The sequence below is a fragment of the Spermophilus citellus genome (genome assembly GCF_964194105.1).
Source record: "Spermophilus citellus genome assembly, chromosome: 7".
NCBI lineage: Eukaryota > Metazoa > Chordata > Mammalia > Rodentia > Sciuridae > Spermophilus > Spermophilus citellus.
In genome coordinates, this window is record NC_138188.1 from 126445806 (window position 1) to 126469176 (window position 23371).

The window sequence follows — 23371 nt, forward strand, 5'->3', positions numbered from 1 at the left end:
ACTTACATATTTTGGTCTTTAATTCTTTTAGCCACAGTTAGTTCCTAACTTGAAAATCATTCACCTTGTGAGAAAACATATTTTTAAAATGAAGTAGTTATATTTTTCTACCCAAAGCATTCATATTCATTGATTTAACAGAAGATAATGAACACACACAGGAAAGAACAAAATTCAATAAAGTCATACCAAAGGAACTCATTCCATCCAAAAGGAAAGAAAATATATATCAAAATCCTACTAAATTAGTTTAGCACAAAAATCAATCAAATATACATAAAAGTTTAAAACAAAGGGTATTATACTTGCTAATACAAGAATTCTAGATTTAGCATTACCATATTAAACGCAAATTCACTTAATAAAATAATTCAGCCCATGAAGTAGTTTTTACTGTCACAATATCCACCTAAAATTCAATACATAAACAAAATAAAGGGTTTCTGGTAAGTCATGAAAAAAATACAGTACAGTTATATGCTACAAAGAATTACCTCCACATTAAAAATCAACTTTGGCTTTACAGCAGACTGCCATTAAACACACTGTAAATAAGACTTTGAACAAAGATATTTAGTATTAGTATTTAAAACTAATTGTGACTTCTGTTTTTCCAATATTCTGCTAAGCTGTAGTTTTGTCAGTCTGTACTTGAACAATATACAGCATTTTTCATTTATTTTTCATCCATGTTATTTCAATTAAGAAAAGGTATCGCTATCTCAGAAGCAGTGTATTTTTATATTATTCTCACAATTGGAAGTTTTTGTATGCTTTATGAATAAAATGAGGGACAATGACTTCCCATAAAACATAAGTACATAACTTTTCCTTCTTATTGTGCCTATCAACTTCATCTATAAGCCAAGGCAACGAATTAGAAAGCAGAATTCCTATACTGGTAAGTGAAAGAGAGATGAGAAGGGACCAGTAAACCACAAAAACCCATCAAGTATTCTTCTCCTCTATCTCAATTCTTCTTTTTTTGTCCTCTTCCTAAATTCTGGATATTTAGGAAACTACTTCTCTTTTTTTCTCTACACTCTCACATTCATAAAACAAGAACTTAGTACTTTCTCAAAAGTTATCACTGTGAGAACAAATTTCATCCTCCCCTAAAATTCCCTTACTATGATCATATAAGTAAAACAAAGTCAACAATACTAGTGAAAACCCACTAGCTCCAGGACAAGGTTAATGTACAGGTTTTATTTGTCTTTTTCTTGAGTTTTCTGCATTCACTGCATGTGAGGCAGCTTAAGACCTACACATGGTAGCCTGGGAATCTGTTTGAAAATTTGACTTTCCTCTTATGAACACATCATTTTAAAGGCGTTAAATAAACTTTGACCCCTGTCAATTATGTGAGTTCCCATTTGTTTTGAAAATAGAGGGGAGAGTATATAGTAGTTAATGTTTTCTTCATAAACATTATAATTGGTACCTGAATAGGGAAATCTAAGAATACATACATAAGGAGAAAGGGATGATCAAATTAAAATGAGAGGTGAACAAACACTAAGTACCGGGTTTGCTCAGCCTCAAGATGAACTAAATCTGTTTAAAAAATAAAAGATATACTTACATTAAAATAACAGAAGAAATAAAGAAAAATAAGATTAAGGTGGGGAAAGGTAGGAATTTCCTTAGGAATATGAGTTCCCTCAAAAGCTACATTAGAAAGATACCAAAAGAGAAAAATGAGTTATATACCAAACTAACTGGTCTTAAAAATGGAACAGGGAGGAAAAGAAACATTATAGTTGTTATTTATAAGAAAGGAAGAATAACTGGTTCCGATGGTACCTGACTGAGAGACAGAAGTTAACTGTAGGATGGAAATATCAAGATTCAACCAGATCAGAAATCTAAGTGTGGTAAAATGCTCTTTTAAAGGCAGATGGAAAAAATGATAATAAGAGAAAGCAAAAAAACTGCACCTTGAAAACTGAGACTACCATACAAGGTAACATAAAATCTGTACAGCTTTGAGAAGTAAAAAAGAAGGGAGAGGGCTGGGGCTGTAGTTCAGTTGCAAAGAGCTTGCCTAGCATGTGTGAGGCATTGGGTTCAATTAACAAATTAAGTAAAGGCATTCAGTCCATCTACAACCACAAAAAAAAAAAAAAAAAATTAAAGGGAGGGATATTATCTTAAAATACTGAACCATTTCAGGTACATTTCTTGTTAACAATTATTACAAATGGCAACATCATACAGCAAGGTACTATAAAGGAAAGTGCACCAGAAAGTTAGGTCTCAGGAGTGAACAGGAAAGGCAAATGTTAAAGAGAAACAAAGAGGTCAGTGCTAGGTTTAATGTTTGGGCTACCAAGATTTTCTAAAGTAAGGAGGATGACAGTGGGCAAAAGTTTTTGATACTGAAAGCTTTTGGATGAATTGAGGACTCCTTGACTTTCATCTCTGTATTATGGAAGATACTGTAAGAGACTGAAAGAGCAAAAAGAAAAGAAAAAGGAAAAGAAAGAGGCCAGCCAGACTTAAGAATAGCCTAAAATGTAAACAAAAATAAAAACCAGCTATGTTTATCTAAAATGACATGACATATCCTACCACTGCTGAAAGCAATGTGATAAGCAGTGTAAAAGAAATGTTTACACTGCCAATAAAGTTTAACAAATTATGAAAGACCTAGAGCAATTAAAAGCAGAGTTTTTAAAAAGGACTAAGAAAAAGAAAAGACCAGATATTATCTTCACTGGGCTCTAAAAAGCATAAACTTCAGAAACAATAACAGGTAATTGTTGATGAGTTTTACTGGTAAAATTAAGGTACAAGTTACAATGTCTGCAAGTTGGTACAAAAGATTGGCACCATGCTAAGGTTGAAGAGAAAAACTGACTAGTTATCCTATTTCCCGGGCATTCTCCCTCTTCCCTCCAATATCATTAAATCATACTGGCAAAAGTAATGAGAGTCAACTGTACTATATGCTAAATTCAGGGAATTACTAGTGTTTCTAGATTTAATGAGTATTGGACTGCATTCAATAATAAATATTTCACCTACTGACTTTCTGAACTCTTTTTTTTTTTTTTAGAGGGGGGAGAGAGAGAGAGAGAGAGAGAGAGAGAGAGAATTTTTTTTTAAATATTTATTTCTTAGTTCTCGGCGGACACAACATCTTTTTGTTGGTATGTGGTGCTGAGGATCGAACCCGGGCCGCACACATGCCAGGCGAGCGCGCTACCGCTTGAGCCACATCTCCAGCCCCTGACTTTCTGAACTCTTAAAAAACAAAAAGATTGGCATTTAAATAATTATCCTTTAGTGAGGTGAAGGAAGCCACCCAAAACAGAGGAAGACAACCTAAGCTACAGCTTGAAAAATCCCCTCCTCTAAACCACAAGAGACCCTTTGGTTTAGATGAGGCAACATTCTAGAAAGGAAGGAATTTGAGATTTTAATCTTTGGACTCTAGATTTTCTTCTTGTAAAATAGGAGACATTCACTCAATCAAATTTGATATACTGCCTTTCAATTGACTAAATATGATACATTTAGTCTCCTGTACCAAAGCTACTTACATCCCCAAATTACAACTTAAAAGAAAACTTTAAACTTAAAAACTATCATGAGGAAGAGATGTAGCTCAGTAGTAGAGCACATACTAAACATACAAGGGGCCCTGGATTTAATCCCCAGCACTGAAGGAACAAAAAACAACAACAACAACAAAAATCATACCTAAATTAACTAAAACAGAAAAGCAGCCTCTATTCAAAGTCCATTTAAGTTTTATAGTTCAATAAACTTAATTATCAGTTACCTTAAAATTAATTGTTCTAAATGGGAAAGATATCCTCAAGATTAATTAATGTACATTATGGCTAATGATTAACAAATTCTGTTATTCCTTTCTTTTTTAAAGAAACTTACTAACTTTTCTAATCCAATAGAATGAAAATCATAGTGTTAATTTAGATGTCTTAATTGTTCCCTCTACCATCTACTATTTATTGCTAATATTACTACCATATACCGATATTCAGATAAAAAACTCAATGCAATTTAATAGAAATCTTAGAATTTCATAGAATTCTTTTGTCTTGTTTTTACAATCAACAAGATTCAGCTAAATTCTTTATTTCCACTATATTTCTTGAAACCATTCCTGCCACTCTATTTTCACTGCAATCATTCACCCAGGCCCTTAGTCACTCCCTTTCTAAAAAATTAATAAAGTTTCCTTTCTTTGTGTAGGTAGTTCATTCTTTAACTCCTCTAGTCTACCTTAAAACATTTTAAGATTAATTAATGATGACACTGCTTTGCTCTACAAAATTTAAAACCCTAAGCCAAGATCCAGACCAATACTTTTTCCCCAATCTAATACCTACCAATAATTTCTACATTCTAGTTCAGTGACGTTCTAGTTCAGTGGATCTTAAAACTTTAGTATGCATTAGAATTAGTATCAGAACCTGGAAGGCTTGTGTAAAACATAAATTGCTGGACCCTCGCCCCAGGGCTTCAAATCATCTGCCATTGTGGGAAACAAAAATTGCATACACACTCTATATAAACACAGCATAACATGTAGGAAATCAAATAAATTAAATAGCATCTTGACATATTTCCCTTTCCTAGCTACATATTTTGGGAGTAGGTACTTAACCTGAGTCTCAGCTGCATCATTCATAAAATTAAGATAAAAATATACTTATAAAATGGTTGCAACGAATAAATGAGAATCTAGGACAGGAATTGACATATTTTTTTCTTAAAGAACCAGAAAATAGTTTATGGGTCATACATCCTTCACCCCAATTACTCAATCCAGCTATATCATGAAAGCAGTCACTGAAAAATATAGAAATGAATGGGCAAATTCCAATGAAGCTTACTTGCAAAAATAGGCAGCGCTACCTATGGATTACAGCAAAGGTTTACAACTTTTGGTGTGTCTGGATTGTTGTTGCCTTATTTGTTTGTATGGCAAGTTTTAAAATTAAGAGAATCATAAAAAATCTTGGACTAGCTCACAAAAGAAAATGGAAATTAAGTTTTTACAAGTAATTTCAGAAGGTTCAAGCCTTCCTGAAGTATGCAAATGGCTCTTATGGATTATCATCAAGAAATCCTGTTCTAGTGAAATAATTCATCTGATTTTTCTTCAAAACACTTTTCCTCTAAATTTGGGATGTGACTATGCTGGGAATGGATTTTTTTTCTAGATCATCACACAGTTATTAAAAACAGTTTTATGGCTGAATAATATTTTAGTTTTGGGAAGTTAAAAATATACTCAATTATTTTAAAGATTCTGGTTGCTTTCCCATTTTTAACTCATTATTTCATTAATTATAATTAATCTTATAATGAAAAGCTTTATTTCCAAATTTATATTTTCGAATATAAAGTTCTATAAGAAAATACACATTAATATAACATAATATATAATATATAGTTTGATAAGAATGATTATGTCAAAAGGTATAAATTATTATTCAGATTTCTAATATACTGTGATGAATTGTAGGACAAAAGGTTGTGATGTTTTTTTACTCCCCCAACTGAAAATGAGATAGGCATTTTTTAACCACACCTTCATGAGCATGGAATATACAAATTTTAAACTTTACTAATTCTATAATCTGGGAGAGCTCTGGGAAGTTTTTCAAAGGATGGTAATAGAACAAATTAAATAAAATCCAAAAATGTATTATCCATTTTGATTTTGTAGGATTACTCAATGTTAAATCTAAAATATGGGAAAGTAAAAATTTAATCATTTATAAACATTTAAAACGTATCCCATACCTTCCTGCATTCAAAACACAAATAACTTCTACTGTTTGTAATCAGAGCTTTAATCAGAGAATAACTGCTATAGTAAGTCACTGCTTCTAAGCATATCCCATTTAAATGGATTAAGGAGGAATATTCAAAGAACTGAGAATAACTTCCTGCCAGGAACTTCTAATATCTTTAATTTTTTTTTGTCTTTCTTTCATGTTCATGAACATCTTCAGTTTTTGCTGCTATGGGTCTTTTTTACTGTTTAATCAATATCCATTCCACTACTTCAGCTCAATCAATATTAATATGCTACAGTATCAAATAGATGCATATCTATAATATGCAGATACTATAATACATACCAAGTAGATATTCCCAGGTATAATACAGTGTATATGTGTATTGTACTAGGGAAGTACACAGGCTGATTCTTGGCAGACTGGCCAGGTTCCAGTCTGATTATCACATACTAGCTACATGACTTAGTCAAGCCACTTAATTTCTTATCTTAGTTTCCTGATCTGTAAAGTGAGAATAATGTCATATTCCACATGTATGTGGAAGATTAAAAAAAAAAAAAGGCTAAGTACTTTTCATACTTTCCAAGGCATAGAAAACACTGAAACTATGAGTTATAGTTATATGTTTGTATACATACAAAACATCCCAATGTGATTTCCAGATATTAAAAACATAATATACACACATCAATCATCAGTGCTATAGTTTGAATATTTCCCCCACAATTTCATATGTTGAAAACTTAATCCCCAAACCCATGTATTGATGGTATTTGGAGTCAGTGCTTTTGGGAAGTATAAGATCACAAGGATAAGACAATCATTATGGAATTATGAGTTTTTATAAGAAGAGAAAAACATAAGGATACACCCATCATTGCTCTTTCGATGTGATGCTTTCCATCTTGTTTAACCTCAGCAAGAAGGCCCACACCAAAAGCAGCCCATCAATACTGGACTCCTAACCTCCAGAACTGACAGAAATGTTTCTTTCCTTTTTAAATTACCAAATCTATAGTATTCTATTTTAAACACAGAAAATCGTCTCAGACAATTAGCAGTAGTAAGAATTTAAGAATTTAGAACACTGAAACTTTAGAGTAGCAAAAATACTGGTAATGTCATTTAATTCTAATTGTAGAAATATGTTAATAAACTGACTACACATATTTTGAGGATAGTACATACATACATATAAATACATATTTTCACAGTACACACAGCAGTGCTTTGACTTATCTGCTAATATCTACTCATATAACGACTTTTCCTTCTGTCTTTTATCCCTTCACTTCTCTGTGCTGTTTGGCCACAATGGGGCCAGAAAATTATTCTCTTTTTTTCCTCAAAGTTAACTAACCAATTAATTGCAGAGTATCACTCAACCCTTAATGAATGAGTCATGTTCTCCATGTCTTCACCTAGTAAGCACTGATAAACAAAGGTACAAACTAGTGGTCACTCTACAATCATAATTACCAAACTCTAATAGTGCTGAGGTCAGTTCAATCTACTTCTCAAATAAGTTATCATCTTAGACCTCCATTCTCTTTAATCTCCAACCACCTAATGCACTCTTAAAGGATGAACTATTTTCTGTAAAGCTCATATAAAAGCAATCCCTCCATGTATGTTTTGAAACTTGTAGTTCCTTCCTTTCAGGAATTTTCTATTATTATCACTTATTTCTTCTCCTTTCAAATGGCTCATTCTAAAGGTGTTAAATGAACCCAATTTATTTAGTTTAAATTTCTTCCATTCAATCCACAATCCTTCTCATTACTACCCATATCCTTCCTTCTCCTCTACACATTATATATACTGCCTCTATTTCTTCATCTCCCATTCCTCAAACTACTCCAGCATGACTCGTGAACCTATCACGAAGTCCTTTCTTGGAGTTGCGAAAGATTCCATGTTAATATAACTGAATCTCAACAGCTTCTGATGCAGGTTACCACTCACTCTATCCTGATACATTGTCTCACCTTGCCTTCAGTGAAACTATAGTTCCCTGGTTTTCTCTAATCTCTTCAATCCTTCTCAAACTTCATTTGAAGCCTCATCCACTCCTACTAGGCCGTTTAATTTTGGAGTTCCTCAAGCTTCAGTATTAATTCCTCTTATTTCCCTACTTGATTGTTTTTGTCCCTTGTGAGTGCATTCACACATCTGGCTTCAGATAACAATCACACAGCTCAAACCTCCCTTATGAGCTATAATTTCTGTTAAGTCCAACTATCTTTAAAATCTCCTTGTTCAAAGCAAAAGTACTTTAAATTCAACATGTTCAAACTAAACCAAAGAATCTCAGCAGAGCTCAACTTGTCCAAGTATCCACATTAGCATATCTACTATGTATCCCCAAAGTCTTATATAAGTGACAAGCCTCAACCCTCACATCAATGATTTTATTACTGCTCAGATAAAGAGTCTGGGTTATTTTCATATTCACTGCTGCTTTTGAGAGTTGAAGGTATAGAGTCTTAATGTGCTAGACTTTAGGAATAGGAACATAAATCACTCTCCTATAATATTTAGGTTGCTACAGTATCTTCACTAGCCCTAAAATCCTGATGAGTACATATTAATATACATTAAAATGGCATTCAATCAAACAGATTTTTATGATCAAATTCTTTCAAATACTTCACCAGACACATATTTTATCATAAATTTCTTGAATTTAAAGTTCTTTCTTGTTTGTAACTGTTAAGGTATAGTTTAGCACATTTTGGCAGGAAAAAAAAATCAGTGCCAACATTAACAGTACAACTGGTGCCTTACTTCTTTTTGGCAGAACTACAAAATGATGGTATCATTAAAAATCTTAAAAGTAACAAACTCCACTTAAAATATTTTCTTCTACCATTTTATCTACAAAATTAAAACTGGGGATAGGACCTTATACATACTAGGCAAGCACTTTACCACAGAGCTATACCCTTAGCCTGAGGGGTTTTGTTTTGTTTTTGAGTTTTTTGTTTTGTTTTGTTTTTTAGTACCAGGTTTTAAATCCAGGGGCATCCTACCCTTGTGCTACCTCCCCAGTTCTATTTTTTATTTTGAGATATGGTCTAGCTAAGCTGCTGAAGCTGGCCTCTATCTTGATCCTCTTGCCTTAGTCTCCCAAAGGGCTGAGAATACAGGCATGTACCCCCCATCCTTGGCTTGGGACAGATTTTTTTAAGAAATGCAATGAATAGTTATTTAGAATGGTAGATATATATCTAATGCAAGTTTTTGTATAAATAAGTTATTTAAGTTTAGGATCTAATTAGTCAACCTAAATGACCTTTATTAAGTTCACTTAACCAATTCTTTAATTAAAAAAAAAAGGCAGTTCACATATTTGGGGGAAATAACAAAATTTCATCATACTCAAAATAACTGAATTGTAGAAAATAATCTGTGAAGCAGGAAAAGAAAAAAATATTATTTTATACCTTATTTTTCCTTTGATTATAACAGAAGTAGGTTTAATCAAAAAAATCTAAGGAAATAAACAGGTTTAAGAAAATATATGGTATAAGAAAAAGAATGATCTAGGGATGTAGCTCAGTAGTAAAGCAGTTAATATATAGGGCCCTGGATTCAATCCCCAGGAACACAAAGAAAAAAAGTTTAAAAGCAAGAAAAATAAAATTCAGTAATAAATGTACCACTAAGAAGTCACCCACTGCTAACAATTAGGCATAATGTTTTTCAGTCTTTTTTATTAACAAAACTTAAATCATCTGTGTCCTGTCTTTGCAGAAATTAAAATGACATTCAATCAAACTAGAGGTTGAACATCCTTAAATCAAAAATTCAAAATCCAGTGCTCCAAAACCTGAAACTTTCTAAGTGCCAAAATGGTATCACAAGTCAAAAATTCAACATCTGACCTCAGGTGACAGATCAAAATCAAAAATGCAAGATTCACCAAAAATATCAAATAAAATTACCTTCAGTCTACATATATGAAGTATATATAAAACACGAATGAAGTTTATATTGGGTGTTGGGTCCCCCCCCAAGATATCTTATTATGTACATGCAAATATTCCAAAATCTAAAAAATTCCAAAATCCAAAATACTTTTGGTAACAAGCATTTCAGATAAAGGATATTCAACTTGTATAAAAAATTTCCCATATGAAAAAATATTATTTGTCTTTGGGGGTGGGAGACACAGAATTCCATTATATGTAAAGCTCTTCTACCATTTCTCATTAAGATTATTTTTTTTCAATGATTTGTTATTATAAATAATATCATTGTGAACAGTTAGAATTCAACCTGAAAAGCACTAAAAAACAATAATACTTAGTTCCCCAAATATAGTCATCATGACCTAAGATTCATTTAAATTTTTTTCCTAGTAAAAAAGTTAATGGTTTTCCATGAAATTCACCTTTTATGAACTGGAAGTATCCAAATGTGCCAAATTTTAAAAACAATTTTTTAAAAATCACTTTAAAAAAACAGCTAAAAATTTTACTTTGCAATTTAGAAATAAAAATAAAATAACTCTGCCAAAGGAATACATAAAGTAAATGGATGCAATGAAATTATTTCTAGCTCTGAATACAGAACAGGTCAAAAACACTCTTGCAAAAGTAATAAATCACTGTAGTTACTTTTAATACTTTTTCTTTTCATCATCTTTCATGTCTATTATTCTTTACTGAGCTAGAAAACTAATTTGAGACTTCTAGTTAAGTATGGCAAATTGAACACACATTTACTTCTGTTCCCACTTGCAAACTCCACTAAAATAACAGTAAAATATTTTTGTTTTAAAAGACCTAAATCCACAAGGACAAAAGGAATTAGAAAGGAGATGACTATATTTGGGTAGCTAGAAATTAGATGGATGGGTGGTAACTGGCTAAACAGACCTAAGAAACTGAAACCCATTCCATGAGTGGAGAGAATTTAGGAATTGATTTGTGCCTCAAGAGCCTCAGAACCCCAGAAAATCTCAGGAATTTGAGGCACCACATACCTCTAAAAATGGAAATAAAAGTAAAATGAAAGAGAGAGATATCAATTTAAAATGTTCCCAAGACTCCCTTCATAGCAAAACAATGGAAGCTACCTCCTAATTCTCTAGGGAAGCTGAAAACTAATTTTCTGGAGAGAAAGAAATGAAGTGCAGAGGGAAGTTTGAAAGAAAGGAAGTATGGAGAAAACAGGATAAAATCAAAGTGTACATACTGAATATTCTGAAAGTCAAAATGGTCATGTAGTCCCTACCTTCCTCAATTAAGTTTACTGATCAAATGCACAATTAAAGAAAAAACAGTCAGGTGTGGTGGGGCACACCTGTAATCCCAGGCACTTAGGAAGCTGAGACAGGGAGGATCCTAAATTGAAGGCCAGCCTCAATAACTTGGAGAGGCCCTCAGCAACTTAATTGAGACCCTGTCTAAAAATAAAAAATTGAAAAGACTGGGAATGTAGGTCAATAGTAAAGTGCCTCTGGGTTAAATCCCTCCTTTTTAAATAAAGAAATATATTTATAAACATGGAGGTAAATACTAAAAGAACTAAGAATTATAAGGATTGCCTTTGAAAAGTAAGAAGTAGAGAAGGAAAGAGAGCATGACTGCTAGTTTTTGTACGCTATGACTCTTCCCACCATGAAAAATTAGTTATATCTATAATTCCTATTCTTATTTTCTTTCTTCCCTACTAGCAAAATCATAACACATGCACTAATCAGGAAAACATAAAAATTTGAACAAAAAATTTCCTACCATTCTTTTCAGATGTGGATAGTTAAACAACCTGGAAGAATTCAATAAGTAGGATTTGAGGCAAATGATTTTTTTGTTTATCCCACAGAGATGCCTATTCCTACCACTTGGAAGTCATATGTGATGGCCTGAATTTTAGCAACAATTTTGGGTCAAGAGACAAACTCAGGCTAGGAAGGCAAGGATGACTGATATGTGTAAATGACAATACAATAATGATAAGACTACTATACCATCCCTCTACTTACTATGTAAGACTTTTTACATAAGAAATAAATGCCTACCTTGTTTAAGCTACTTAAGTCAGATTTTTATTAGCAGAAAAATGCAAGTCCTGATATTTGGCTTAGTATTTTTTAAATAATGTACATGGATAAAACTAGAGATACATTAAAAGATAATTTCAATTAATAGCAAAAATTGGTAAAAACTTATTATACAACTTAAGAAACTACTTCCAAACTAGAAGTATTATGTAAATTCTATAGAAAAACTAAGAGGTTTTCCCCCAAATTAATACCTCTAAAGAGACATACAAGTTATTTTATAGAAATAATAAAATTTTTTCTGTTAAGTATGTGTTACAGTGCCTACAAGAGTTCATCAAAATTTTTTTTAAATAATCATTAATTACCCTTTGCCACATGGAGCATTAAACATATAAAATATCCACTAAGCGTCTCAAAAGTATAGCAGAATTTCTCCACATAAGCATTATTAATATTTTAGACCAAATTATTATTTGTTGGACCTCTTCTGTGCATTATAGGACATTCTCTGACCTCTACTTACTTGCTGCCAATAATGACAATTAAAAATATTTCAAGGTTCACCATATGTAGTGGTACACATCTGTAATCTCAGCAACTTGGGAGGCTGAGGCAGGAGAATAGCAAGTTAAAAGCCAACCTCAGCAGCTTAGCAAGACCCTATCTCAAAATAAAAAATAGAAAGGGCTGGGGATGTAGCTGTGGTAAAGCACCCCCAGGGTTCAACCACCAGTACCCAAAGATAGACAGGTAGGTAGGTAGGTAGGGAAATAGGTAGGTAGATAACCATTCAAATGCCTACCCCTCAAGATGCAAAATTTCTAACAGAGAAAATGTAGTTGCTCTGCAAATCATTGGTTTCACCAGGAGCATCTGGTTATAAACAGAAATAGAACAGAATTTAAGAATTGTAACATTTCTAAATTTTCTCTTAAGTGTATTGTAGGATACAAACTATAAACTACCTTCATATTAGATTATCTCTAATGCCCCTTTTAAACTCAGTCGATTTCATATGACAGAAATATTAATAGCTTCTATTTAAGCCTATTTATGTACTAAGTATTGTACTAAGCACTTTATGTGCACTGACTCATTTTATACTCATGACATCCTCATGGGATGCCTATTAAGACAACTGTAGTACAAAATAAATTTAAGGTCCACTTTAATTAACATTTAAATGTGTTTCCAGAAATATTTATTATTTACTGTATTCATTCTGCCACCTAAGAAGAAAGTACCTTAACTTGTTTAGTTTACAATTTTTCAATATATCTGGTAACAAAATAAGTTTAATTATTATAACCTTCAGGAATTCAGGAAATGTTCATAGCACCTAATAAGTCAGAGAAACAATAATGATCTGTTTCTTTAAATATTTTTTCCCATTATGGCATAATGAAACAATACTTTTTAAACTTTTTATCCATGATTCCTTGAGTACTTGCAGGAACATTTTTTTCTTCCCTTTGTACCAACTTGCCAAAAATATTTTTTTTCACTTTATAATTATTTGAAGATTATCTGTAATTTTAATCTGCTTTTCAGTATATACTGATGACTAGGTCCAAATCCCATCTTGCCCACCCCCTGGAACCTACACAAGTTAATTTGTTCAGGCCTAAATTTCAACTAAAGGCTAAGAGTTAAACGTCTTTAAAAAAAAAAAAAAAAGTTACTTTCCCTTACCTTTCATCATCGAAGCAAATTAAGTATTAGTTAAGAGCCTATTTTATGTAAACATTTGTTTAGAATCTACTCATAAAGGCAAAAGGGAGTATGTGATAGGGCAGTTAGTTCAACGTTACAGATATCTTCTGTTTTAATTCTCATTACAATGACAGACATAGGACCTCTCTTCAAAAGAAATGTTCCTTCCTCTCTCCCTTCACCCACAAAACTAACTGCCAAGCATTTTGATTCATATTTCCCTCTAAAAGGAGAAATATAAATTGGAGCTTTTCTTCTCAATACCATGGGGCTGTGAGTATATTTCATATATTGAGTTAACTGACACCTACCAAGTGCATGTTATCCATTTTAAAGATTACCTGTGATTAAGTCATTTTCTAATGAATACATATTATTTAATATTACTCTCAGTAAATAGTAGAAATCCACATCTTTAAAAAGAAACAATTTAGGAAATTAGGTTATATAATCTAGTTTTCATACTGATAAAACAGAAGTCCTAAAGTAGAACTTTATTAATCAGTAGACAAAATCCAACTTAATACAGGTGATTCTTTTTATTCCATCTACTAGTCTGAATATAAAAAAAATAACTTCACAAAACTCACCTGCAAGGTAGAACCAAAACAGAAATTCAAGAACAGACTCTATTGGTAATCTAGAGTATTATAAAATAAGTAGTTCGATTTCAGATAAAAATTGTTAACATGAAAGTATGTCATTATAACATTCACAATTTAACAGTACAAACAAAAGCCCATTAGGTTCTTCCCACTTAGTTTTATCTTCTAGGATATTCAGCAGATAGTAGAATTTTATAAAATAGTCAACTTTGTTCTTAACATTTTTACTGTCAATGATCTGCCAGTTTCTCACACGCTAAACTTGTTCATTTGTTCTTAAAATTGATTTCAAGAAACAAGAGTAGTTAGAAGTTCTCCAAAATACTCTGTTACAGTTTCAAATTCTTCAGCAATTAAGGGTTATTTGATCAAGTAAATAATAATAATAATATGAGCAAAACTGTGCTGTAGCTCAGTGTTAGAGCTCAAACCCTAAGTTCAATCTTCAGCCTTTAGCGCGCGCGCGCGCGCGCGCGCACACACACACACACACACACACACACACAGGCACACAAGGCCAAGTTGCTTTTTAATGACATAAAAAGCAAAACAGAAAAAATTGGAGCAACTTTTTTGCCCCTGAATACATTAACAACATCAACTGTACACTAATTTTCAAAAGTTTAAAATTCCTGCTGATAAAGTCTACCATTAATATGGTTTCTAGAGGTAAAACAAGTGCTCTGAAAATAAGACATTGAACTTCTAAATCCAGTGACTGTCAATTATCAAAATAAAAATACATTTTCAAGAAAATCACTAAACACAGAACAATGCCAAAAAAAATTTGACACACCCTTTATACCAAGACAATTTCAATCTTCAAATTATCAATTACACTAAAGGCCAAAAAAAAAAAAAAAAGGACAACTTAAGCATTAAAAACTTACCTGAATATGCCAACTTCATCCTTTTTCTTTCAATGTTTAGAGGGGTATAAAACTCAAATGTAAGTAAAAATGATGTCCACTTGTTAGCTTTATTTCATGCCCGTTACTAGAAAGAGATTAAATTATCTGATCCAAACCCTTACATATTTACTCATTTAACCACTATCCCTAATTGACATAGGAGGAAACTGAAGCACAGAGGGGTTAAGAAACTTACACAAGGCAAAACAGCTAAGAAGTGGTGGAGCAAGGATTTGAACCCTGTGCATCCAAGATATAAATTTTAAAAGGAGTAGGATGAACAAGGAATATTTTTTTCAAAGTAGTTTGCAAAATAACGGTATTGTAAATGAGAACAAAACATTTAAATAATAAATGTATGAAGGTAAGACTACAGATTATCCAAACTTTACTCGTGAACAAGTAGGTTAGTACATATATATATATATATATATATATATATATATATATATATATATATATATATATATCTTAACAGTCAAATACTAACCTACATCCAATCCTAATGGCAGTCTAATTGAGTAAAGGGAAATAATTTACTGTCACTGTTTGGACACTAAATTTTATAGGCTAAACAAAACACACCGTAATTTAAAGGACGGTGGGGATGGTGATGGTGATGTAACTAGAGCAATAGTTTAAGGAAAACGACTTTCTCCATGAGCAGTTAATTAGTAAAGAGTGCGTGTGTCAAGAGAGGGAGGTAAGGAAAGGAAGGATGACAATCACACTCCCTTAAAGCCCCCCACCCCGGGGGTGGGGGGGGACTAAATCACTGAGGGTCAGAGCCAAAACAAACTGGATGACTGACCCAGCGGGATCTAGGGAAGGGATGACAGGGAGACCCCCAACAGAGGGGGAGGGGTGGCGGTGACAGGAGAGGCAAGAGAGAAATGACATGCCTCCTAACCCCCTAAAAGAGGAGTACACAGAAGGCAAAGGGCGGAGAGGGAAGACAAAATGTTATCCGAGGTTCCAATGAAGTGAGAAGGAACAGGGTAGAAAACAAGAAAGGCGGGACCCTCGGGCAGGAAGGGGTCTGTTTGGGGCAGAGAAGGCACGTCAGTACAGAGCTTTCCATCCAGCTGACCCTCCTTCTCCCCAGTCTCTTCTCACCCCCAAAACTCTCACTTTCCCAACAACCGTAAACCCACAAGTCACTCTTCTCCCCGTCCCCCACCCAGAGCCTGATAGGTACAGGCGGAGAAGGGGGGGTCACCCTCACCCTCCTGCTGGACTGCAGAAGCGAGTACCGAACATAGCGCAGATTGGTGGACCAGAAGGCCACGAGACGCAGAGAGGCCCAGAACCCGGGTGACAAGTCCGGGCGGCCGACGGGCGCCTCACCTGACAGAAGCGTCGGCAATAATCCCGACTGCTGATCCCGACGCCGTCGCCGCCGCCACAGCTGCCGCCACCAGCGCCACCTCTGCCGTCGCCCACAGCTCTAAGCCCTATGGGGCCCGGCGGCGACTCCACAATGGCCACGAGCTCTTCTCCGAGGCGCTCGGCCTCCTGGTCGCTCTCTTCCTCCGCCATGAGGCTCTCGCCGCCCAGCGCGTACCAGCCCCTGCGCCGCCGCCGCTGTAGCTGCCTCGGCTAACCTCCTCCTCCTTTAGTTCCCTCCCCCTTCCCTCCGCCCCTGCCGGACAGGGGCCACTCGGATGGGCTCTACTTCCGGCTCCGCCCACCCACGCCCCCAGTTGTCATTGGAGAAATATAACCGCCAATCATACTCATTCCCGCCCTTCCACAACTATTGGTTAAGTAAGCCGTCTGTTTGATACAGCCGTGGTCTGTTGGTCAATGCTGCTCGGCGGTTGCTGGGGACCGCCTACGGGCTCTGCCATAGGCGGTGCAGGAGGACGGGGCGCGGCGGGGGACACGGCGGCCGCCGCGGGGCTGGAGCGGGCAGCGGCGTCGGCTGCGACGGGTCCTCCTCCTCCTCCTCCTCCCTCACCCCCTTGCACCTCCTTTTCTTCCTCTTTCCTTTCCGGCCGGATCTCGTCCACTTCCCCTAACAGCGGCCCGGATCTTACGGTACCGTAAGCTTGCGAGGCCAAGGGTGGGCCCGGCCGTTGGTGTGGGCTGTGGGCCCGGGGCCTTGGGTCCCGAAGCGGGAGCCGGGGGCGGGGCCGGGTGCCGTTGTCGGCGGGAGGAAGAGGGAGGAGACGGGAAGCCTGACAACTGCCGCCTCCGCCAGGCGACTACCGCCTCCTCCCCTGAGACGGCCGCCAACTCGGCTGTCGAGTTCCTGGGCCCACAGCCGGCAGCTGAGACACGGCCCTATCCAGCTAGCGGGTGGGCGCGGTGGGGCGCCAGTGTGCTGAGCTCGGCGCGGGAGAACTGAGTCTGGACGCCAGGAACGTCCCGCGCCCCGCCTCTCCCCACCCCCGCCGGAACCCAGGGGCCTGGGGAGCGCGAGGAGATGTAGAGCGGGACGGAAAACCTAGAAGATACGGGGCTGAGAAGTGTGGGGGTAAACGTGAGGATCGAGTTGGTGGCGTGGAATTAACTAAATAGAGGTTTTAGAGACACCTGCGTTGTAGCCGTTGATTTTCTTTTTCATATTTTTATCCACCTTTCTTTCTTTCCCCTCCCCCATTTTTCTTTTCCATTTGTTTTCCGTGTTTTACAGTAAAGGCATGACTTCCCGGCACCTCAGGGAAAATAGGGTGCAAGCCCAGAAACTATTTCCCCACCACCACTTGTTGAAAAACTGATTTGAAGGCGTCTCCGGGTGTGAATAAACGGAAAGTGCCAGGATTTGATGTGTCTCAGGTTTTGCGCTGGAGACCCTTCACTACTAAGTATCAAGAAAAAAAAACTGGAAACTAATCCGGTAAACATTTAAACTTGAAAACTTCTAATGAGCTTCATTTTGATCTTGTAAATTAGTTGCTGTTTTCTTTTGTTCGCTAATTTCTACAGTCAACTTTTTAAACTTCATCGTTTGTTTAAAATATCCTTATCTTCTATTAAATACATTTGTTGTTTGGGTCTGTCAACTGGAGCATCCTCTGCTGGGTGAATAGCTGCCTCTGCAGTAACAGAAACAGACTTTTTAAAAGTTCCAGGACTTTGGAAAGTGTAGACCTTTCACCTTAGCACAAGTGATTGAACACTTTATACTGCAAACAATTGCATGTTTGTGTATTGTTTCAAAATTTGAAATCAAATATTTAAAGGTAGAATACTTTTCACATAGAAAATAGAATTTAAAACATAACTGGGTACAGATATTTAACGTTTTTCATGACTACCTTAAAGACATTGATCATAATCAGGATTAGTTTGTTATAGGAGTGTAAAATACATACCATTAACTTAAGGTATAAACATGTAATGATAACTTAGTAAATACTGAGCAGGAATCTTATCTGTCTTCTTTGCCATTACAAACCTATAACCTAACATTGTACCTGACAAATGAGAGTTGTACACTAAAACTTTTCAATGCAAAAAAAAAAATACAATTTAAGCCTATTAAAACCTAGATTTTATCATAATTTTCAGAATTTCTGCGAAATGTTAAGTCCTCTGGATTGTGTCCAGAGATGTCCAACACACTGACAGTTTAAAGTTCTTTGGAGTGAAAATTCATGTTACTCAGCTATTAATTCTGTACTGTGGAGTAATACAATGTACTAGTACATTGTTTGTGATTATTCTTATAAAACATAATTCTTCAGAATATACTTGGGAATCTTTTTCTTTACATAGTTATACAGAACAGAGTTCCGATTCAGTTTTCTCAAATTTATTTTAATATCTTATAAACAGGGAAAAAATAAGACTTAGCTAATCATTTTTCACCAACTAAAGTATATTGGTTATCTCAGGTCACCAATGCCTTTAATTTATGTTTTTAACATTTAGTCCAATGGTCATAAAAGTTTATAATTAGGATAAGTTGATAAATTATTAAGTTGCTTCTAAATTGAGTAACTATTTGGACAAATAGTTAAGATGCTCATTTGCTTTTTTTTCCCCCCTCCTTTTTTGGTGTTTAGAATTAAACATAGGTCTTCACTCCTGCTAGGCAGGTGCTCTACCATGGAGCTACATCCCTAGTCTTTCATTTACTTTTTCCATCATCCACTTTTGAATGATCATCTATCCTATTGGACGCTATATTAAGTCTTTGATTTTATCTAAATTATTAGTTAATAGTGAAATAAATATTATCTAATACAGTTGTTCATGGCATAATGGCAAAAGGAAACCAAGCATGGAAAATAGAGCACTTTGCATATCTTGGATTATCATCTTTCAGAAAACTTAGGAGTTGTATACACGCATTAGCAAATAACTTACTTCAAGTTCTATATATTGACTTTAAAATTTAGTGTCATTGTTGCTGTTAACTACATTTGGTTTATATTCGTTCTTATTTTTTACTTGGTCTTCTCTGAATAATTTTTGAGAGTACATCCCTCTTCATATAGAGTTATACCAATTTAATGTCCCACATGTTAGAAGAAACTTTGTACACGTTGAGTTCCTAAAATAATTTGCCCCAAAGTTCAACTTTTTATACTTGTCCCAGAAAAAAGCTCTCTTTTTTTAATTTTTTTAAATATTTTTTTAGCTGTAGATGGACATTATGCCTTTATTTGGGTTTTTTTTTTTTTTTTTCATGTGATTCTGGGGATCAAACCCAGTACCTCACACATGCTAGGCAAGCGCTCTACCACTGATCCACAACCCCAGCCCAAGAAGCTCTTTTAAACTCGAACACATATCTAAATTGGATAAGATTAATATAATTAGTACTCGCAAAGTTTACTTTGATTAGGTTTTCCTGAAAGATAGTGACATATGGGATAGTTTGAGTTCTTCCATAGTTCTAATTTATTCAAATATCATTAATAAACAAAGAATTAACCTAGTCGTTAGTGTAACTTTCTCTAGTTTTGCCTTTCTGTAACATTGAATGTTTAGTTAAGATTTAATGGAGTCTTTTAATTTGAATTAAGTTTTTTATTGTCAGTTACTTCTAAAATAAACTTTGTCATATACTTATTTTTGTTTTTTGTCTTGAAAGAACCTAATTCAGGATTAAAATGGAACGATTTGTAGTAACAGCACCACCTGCCCGAAACCGTTCTAAGACTGCTTTGTATGTGACACCCCTGGATCGTGTCACTGAGTTTGGAGGTGAGCTTCACGAAGATGGAGGAAAACTCTTCTGCACTTCTTGCAATGTGGTTCTGAATCATGTTCGCAAGTCTGCAATCAGTGACCACCTCAAGTCAAAGACCCATACCAAGAGGAAGGCAGAATTTGAAGAGCAGAATGTGAGAAAGAAGCAGAGGCCCCTAACTGCATCTCTTCAGTGCAACAGTACTGCGCAAACAGAGAAAGTCAGTGTTATCCAGGACTTTGTGAAAATGTGCCTGGAAGCCAACATCCCCCTTGAGAAGGCTGATCACCCAGCAGTCCGTGCTTTCCTGTCTCGCCATGTGAAGAATGGAGGCTCCATACCTAAGTCAGACCAGCTGAGGAGAGCATATCTGCCTGATGGATATGAGAATGAGAATCAGCTCCTCAACTCACAAGATTGTTGACAAGGAGGTTACCACCGTTGTGATCAAGATAATAATGTGGAGTATTAAAGTTATGTGTTGATTGTGTGGTTCATTTTTATATTTATTTCATTTAAAATCATGTGATGCAGAATAGTTTTGCAATGTGTATATAGTTGCAGGCAAAAAAAAAAAAAAAGAAAGAAAAAAACCTCACTGCAAAACTTACTATTAATTAATTTTAGTCACCAATGGTATAAAGCAAAACTTAGGTATAAGAGTGTGCTAGGATACCTGAAGTCTGATGGTTATCTTTAAAATTGATGGTTTTTCTCCTGAAATGTTTGTGCATGAAAGAACAGCCCTGCTTTTTTAGCCCTGTTGCCATGTATGATTATTCCTTGTGAGATTACTTAATTTTTTGGATTGAAGACTAGCCTAGGAAATTGAAGCTGCTGTCAGGCAACACCACTTACAGTAACTTAAAGAAATTATTTCTGATTAGAGGATCCTCTTCAAAATGGAAGAGATGGTGGGAAACTGTTCTTATATCTTCAGATCCCTAGTAGAAATGACTGTTTATTTTGAACAGTTTTATTTGTATATGAAATACTTACCTAAGTACCCTTCAGTTCCTCATTCTTTTCTCCCCCTTTTTTCAGGCTTGTATTTAGTTAGCAGCTTCTAGTGACCAAAAGACTAAAATCTTTCTTCTAATGTCAGTGCCAAAAAAATATTGGGGATTTTGCAGTGACAAGATTTTAGTCTCTTATATAAACACAAACTTTTGAACCATAGCATTCATTTTAAGCATCATCTTAAATTTGTCTTGGTGTCACTTCAGGACTGATGTTTTAATTTAAACTGGTAGATATTTCGTGGTTGAGTTTCCTCTTTTTATGGAGAATTAGTAGTAACTTTTTGGCTGACAGATAAATAATAAAGAAATTGCTTTCTACACTTTTAATTTTTCCATAAAATTTTATAAGAGTTTATTTAGGTAAATAGACTAGACTAGAAACAAGTTTACTTACTTTCATTTTTATCTGCTTTGCCTCTGGTGGTATAAGGTTTTTAAACATGAATGGTAAACAATTGTCTAGAAAATCTGGTGAGATTTTGTAGTGGAGATCTAGCAGTATCCTGCATAGCTGTTTGGGTGAGGAAATAATCAGTTCTGTTAAAGGTCAACCATGTTCAGAAAATGATCTCTTCCTGAACCTCACTGTCCTATACGGTTGTCAGAGTAGTGTAGCCCAGCTAAGTGCTCTCCATCAGAGATCCAAATTATAGTTTTTAAAAATTTAACAGCTGAAAACTTGAACCAGAGCTTTATTAAAAATTGTTAGTTCTTTGAAAACATTCAAGTTAAAAATATTGATAAAATTTATTTCTATTACAAAGCAGTGACAAATGATGCCCTATGTTACTTTTAGAGGGAGTTATCTTTGAGGTCATTTTTACCATATATCTTCATTTAAAAAAAGAAAAAACCAAAGTGAGTAAGAAAATACTAAACATCTTAAATGTCTTAAAAATTTAAGTTCCTAATTCAAATGGTCAGAGTGGCTATCTAATATTAAATTTTCTTTTCATTTTTAAAAGCCTGCTACCAAAATCACTTTGTCAAAATTTGAACTTTTAATTTTTCTCATGTTTGGTTATGTTAAAGTAGCACAATAAATGCTTAGAGTAGTGCTCTTATTGGTAAAGCACATACACAAGGAGACCAGCAGCAAAACAACCAAAATGTGTTTTGCTTTTACTTCTTGAAAAGACTTTGCAGGCAACCATGTTTAATTTGAATTTTTTAATATGGTAGAAGATCTAAGAAGCTAGGAAAATAATTGAGTTATCTAGAACATTTTCAGAATACAAAAATAAATTTATATATACAATCATTCCAATTTTTTGAAACTCCTTGTGATTTAGACTACTCCCTGTTGTTTGGGTATTATTTGCACTACTATTAACTATGTAGTGGAAGACCAAATTAGAACCCAGCAAACTGATTGATGTTACACTAGAAAAATCAGTAATTCACATTTGAGTTTCTAGCAGTTATTTCTTATTTGATGATAATTTAGGTCCTGTGTATTTTATTGAGTTCTTTCAGGCTCCTGACTGTTCCCACATTCACTGTATCTAGGGACATAGTCCATTCTGTTAAGATTATATCATGTCCTTAGAAGACTTTTCCATCCTAAAGTGGGGGGAAGGGGTAATATTAGTGTTTCTTTACTGATTATGAACCGTTCATTCCCTGAAACTGGTTAACTTTGTCTTGTGGTTAAATAAGAATGATTGTTTTAGCCTGCTCAAACTGGTAAAGATCCATGAAACCATGATTGGCATATGTTAGGTAACAAATGAGAATGTCCGAGAGGCTCTGGAGGTAGAGTGAACATGTGTACAGAAGCTTTCAATCTTAACTATATAGTGTTAGTGTGATGCTATCCTATTGGAAAAATAGCAACTTTTTTCTATTTTATAAGTTGTATGCATAAACATAAGATTTGTAATGTTTCATTTATAAACTGCCTTCAACACATGCTTACATGTCAATAGTATTTTCCCAAAGTATGGTAGTATGTCTTCCAGAATCTCACTATATGCTTACAGTAAATAGTTCCTAGCTTGTTGAAATGTTGAACATTTAATTGGTTTCTTTTTGATTATATGGGGCATATAACAAGCCTGAAGGACATTGTAATCATTTTTACAGGGTGAAAATTCAGAAAGATTTTGTATGAGAGCCTATATATATAGTTACTTTATCCATTATCATCTTTGATTAGGGCTTTTTTTTTTTTTCTCC

General features: G+C 34.9%; 2 protein-coding genes across 5 annotated transcripts in view; one reads left to right on the top strand and one right to left on the bottom strand.

The window, feature by feature from the left end:
• The window catches only part of ZNF654 (zinc finger protein 654), a 75731-nt gene extending 59013 nt beyond the window's left edge, over positions 1-16718 (bottom strand). For both annotated transcript variants that reach the window (XM_081302858.1, XM_081302857.1), the window contains exon 1: positions 16373-16718. In XM_081302858.1, the coding sequence (XP_081158984.1) occupies positions 16373-16564 (192 nt within the window). In that variant the 5' untranslated portion in view covers positions 16565-16718. The remainder of the gene's footprint in view (positions 1-16372) is intronic.
• A 173-nt stretch (positions 16719-16891) lies between these two features.
• On the top strand, positions 16892-20663 carry CGGBP1 (CGG triplet repeat binding protein 1). Of its 3 annotated transcripts, none has more exons than XM_081302861.1 (3): positions 16892-17065; positions 17664-17867; positions 20073-20663. In XM_081302861.1, the coding sequence occupies exon 3, from the start codon at positions 20092-20094 to the stop codon at positions 20593-20595; it is 504 nt and encodes a 167-aa protein (XP_081158987.1). In that variant the 5' UTR covers positions 16892-17065; positions 17664-17867; positions 20073-20091; the 3' UTR covers positions 20596-20663. The 3 variants fall into 3 exon arrangements, with proteins under 3 accessions (XP_081158987.1, XP_081158988.1, XP_081158989.1); XM_081302862.1 differs by lacking the exon at positions 16892-17065 and adding an exon at positions 17075-17550; XM_081302863.1 differs by lacking the exon at positions 16892-17065 and adding an exon at positions 17075-17504.
• The last annotated feature ends 2708 nt before the right edge of the window (positions 20664-23371 follow it).

What these genes read in the sequence shown, in the direction of transcription:
- CGGBP1 (XM_081302861.1), top strand. Translation starts at nt 20,092, where the DNA reads ATGGAACGATTTGTAGTAACAGCACCACCTGCCCGAAACCGTTCTAAG.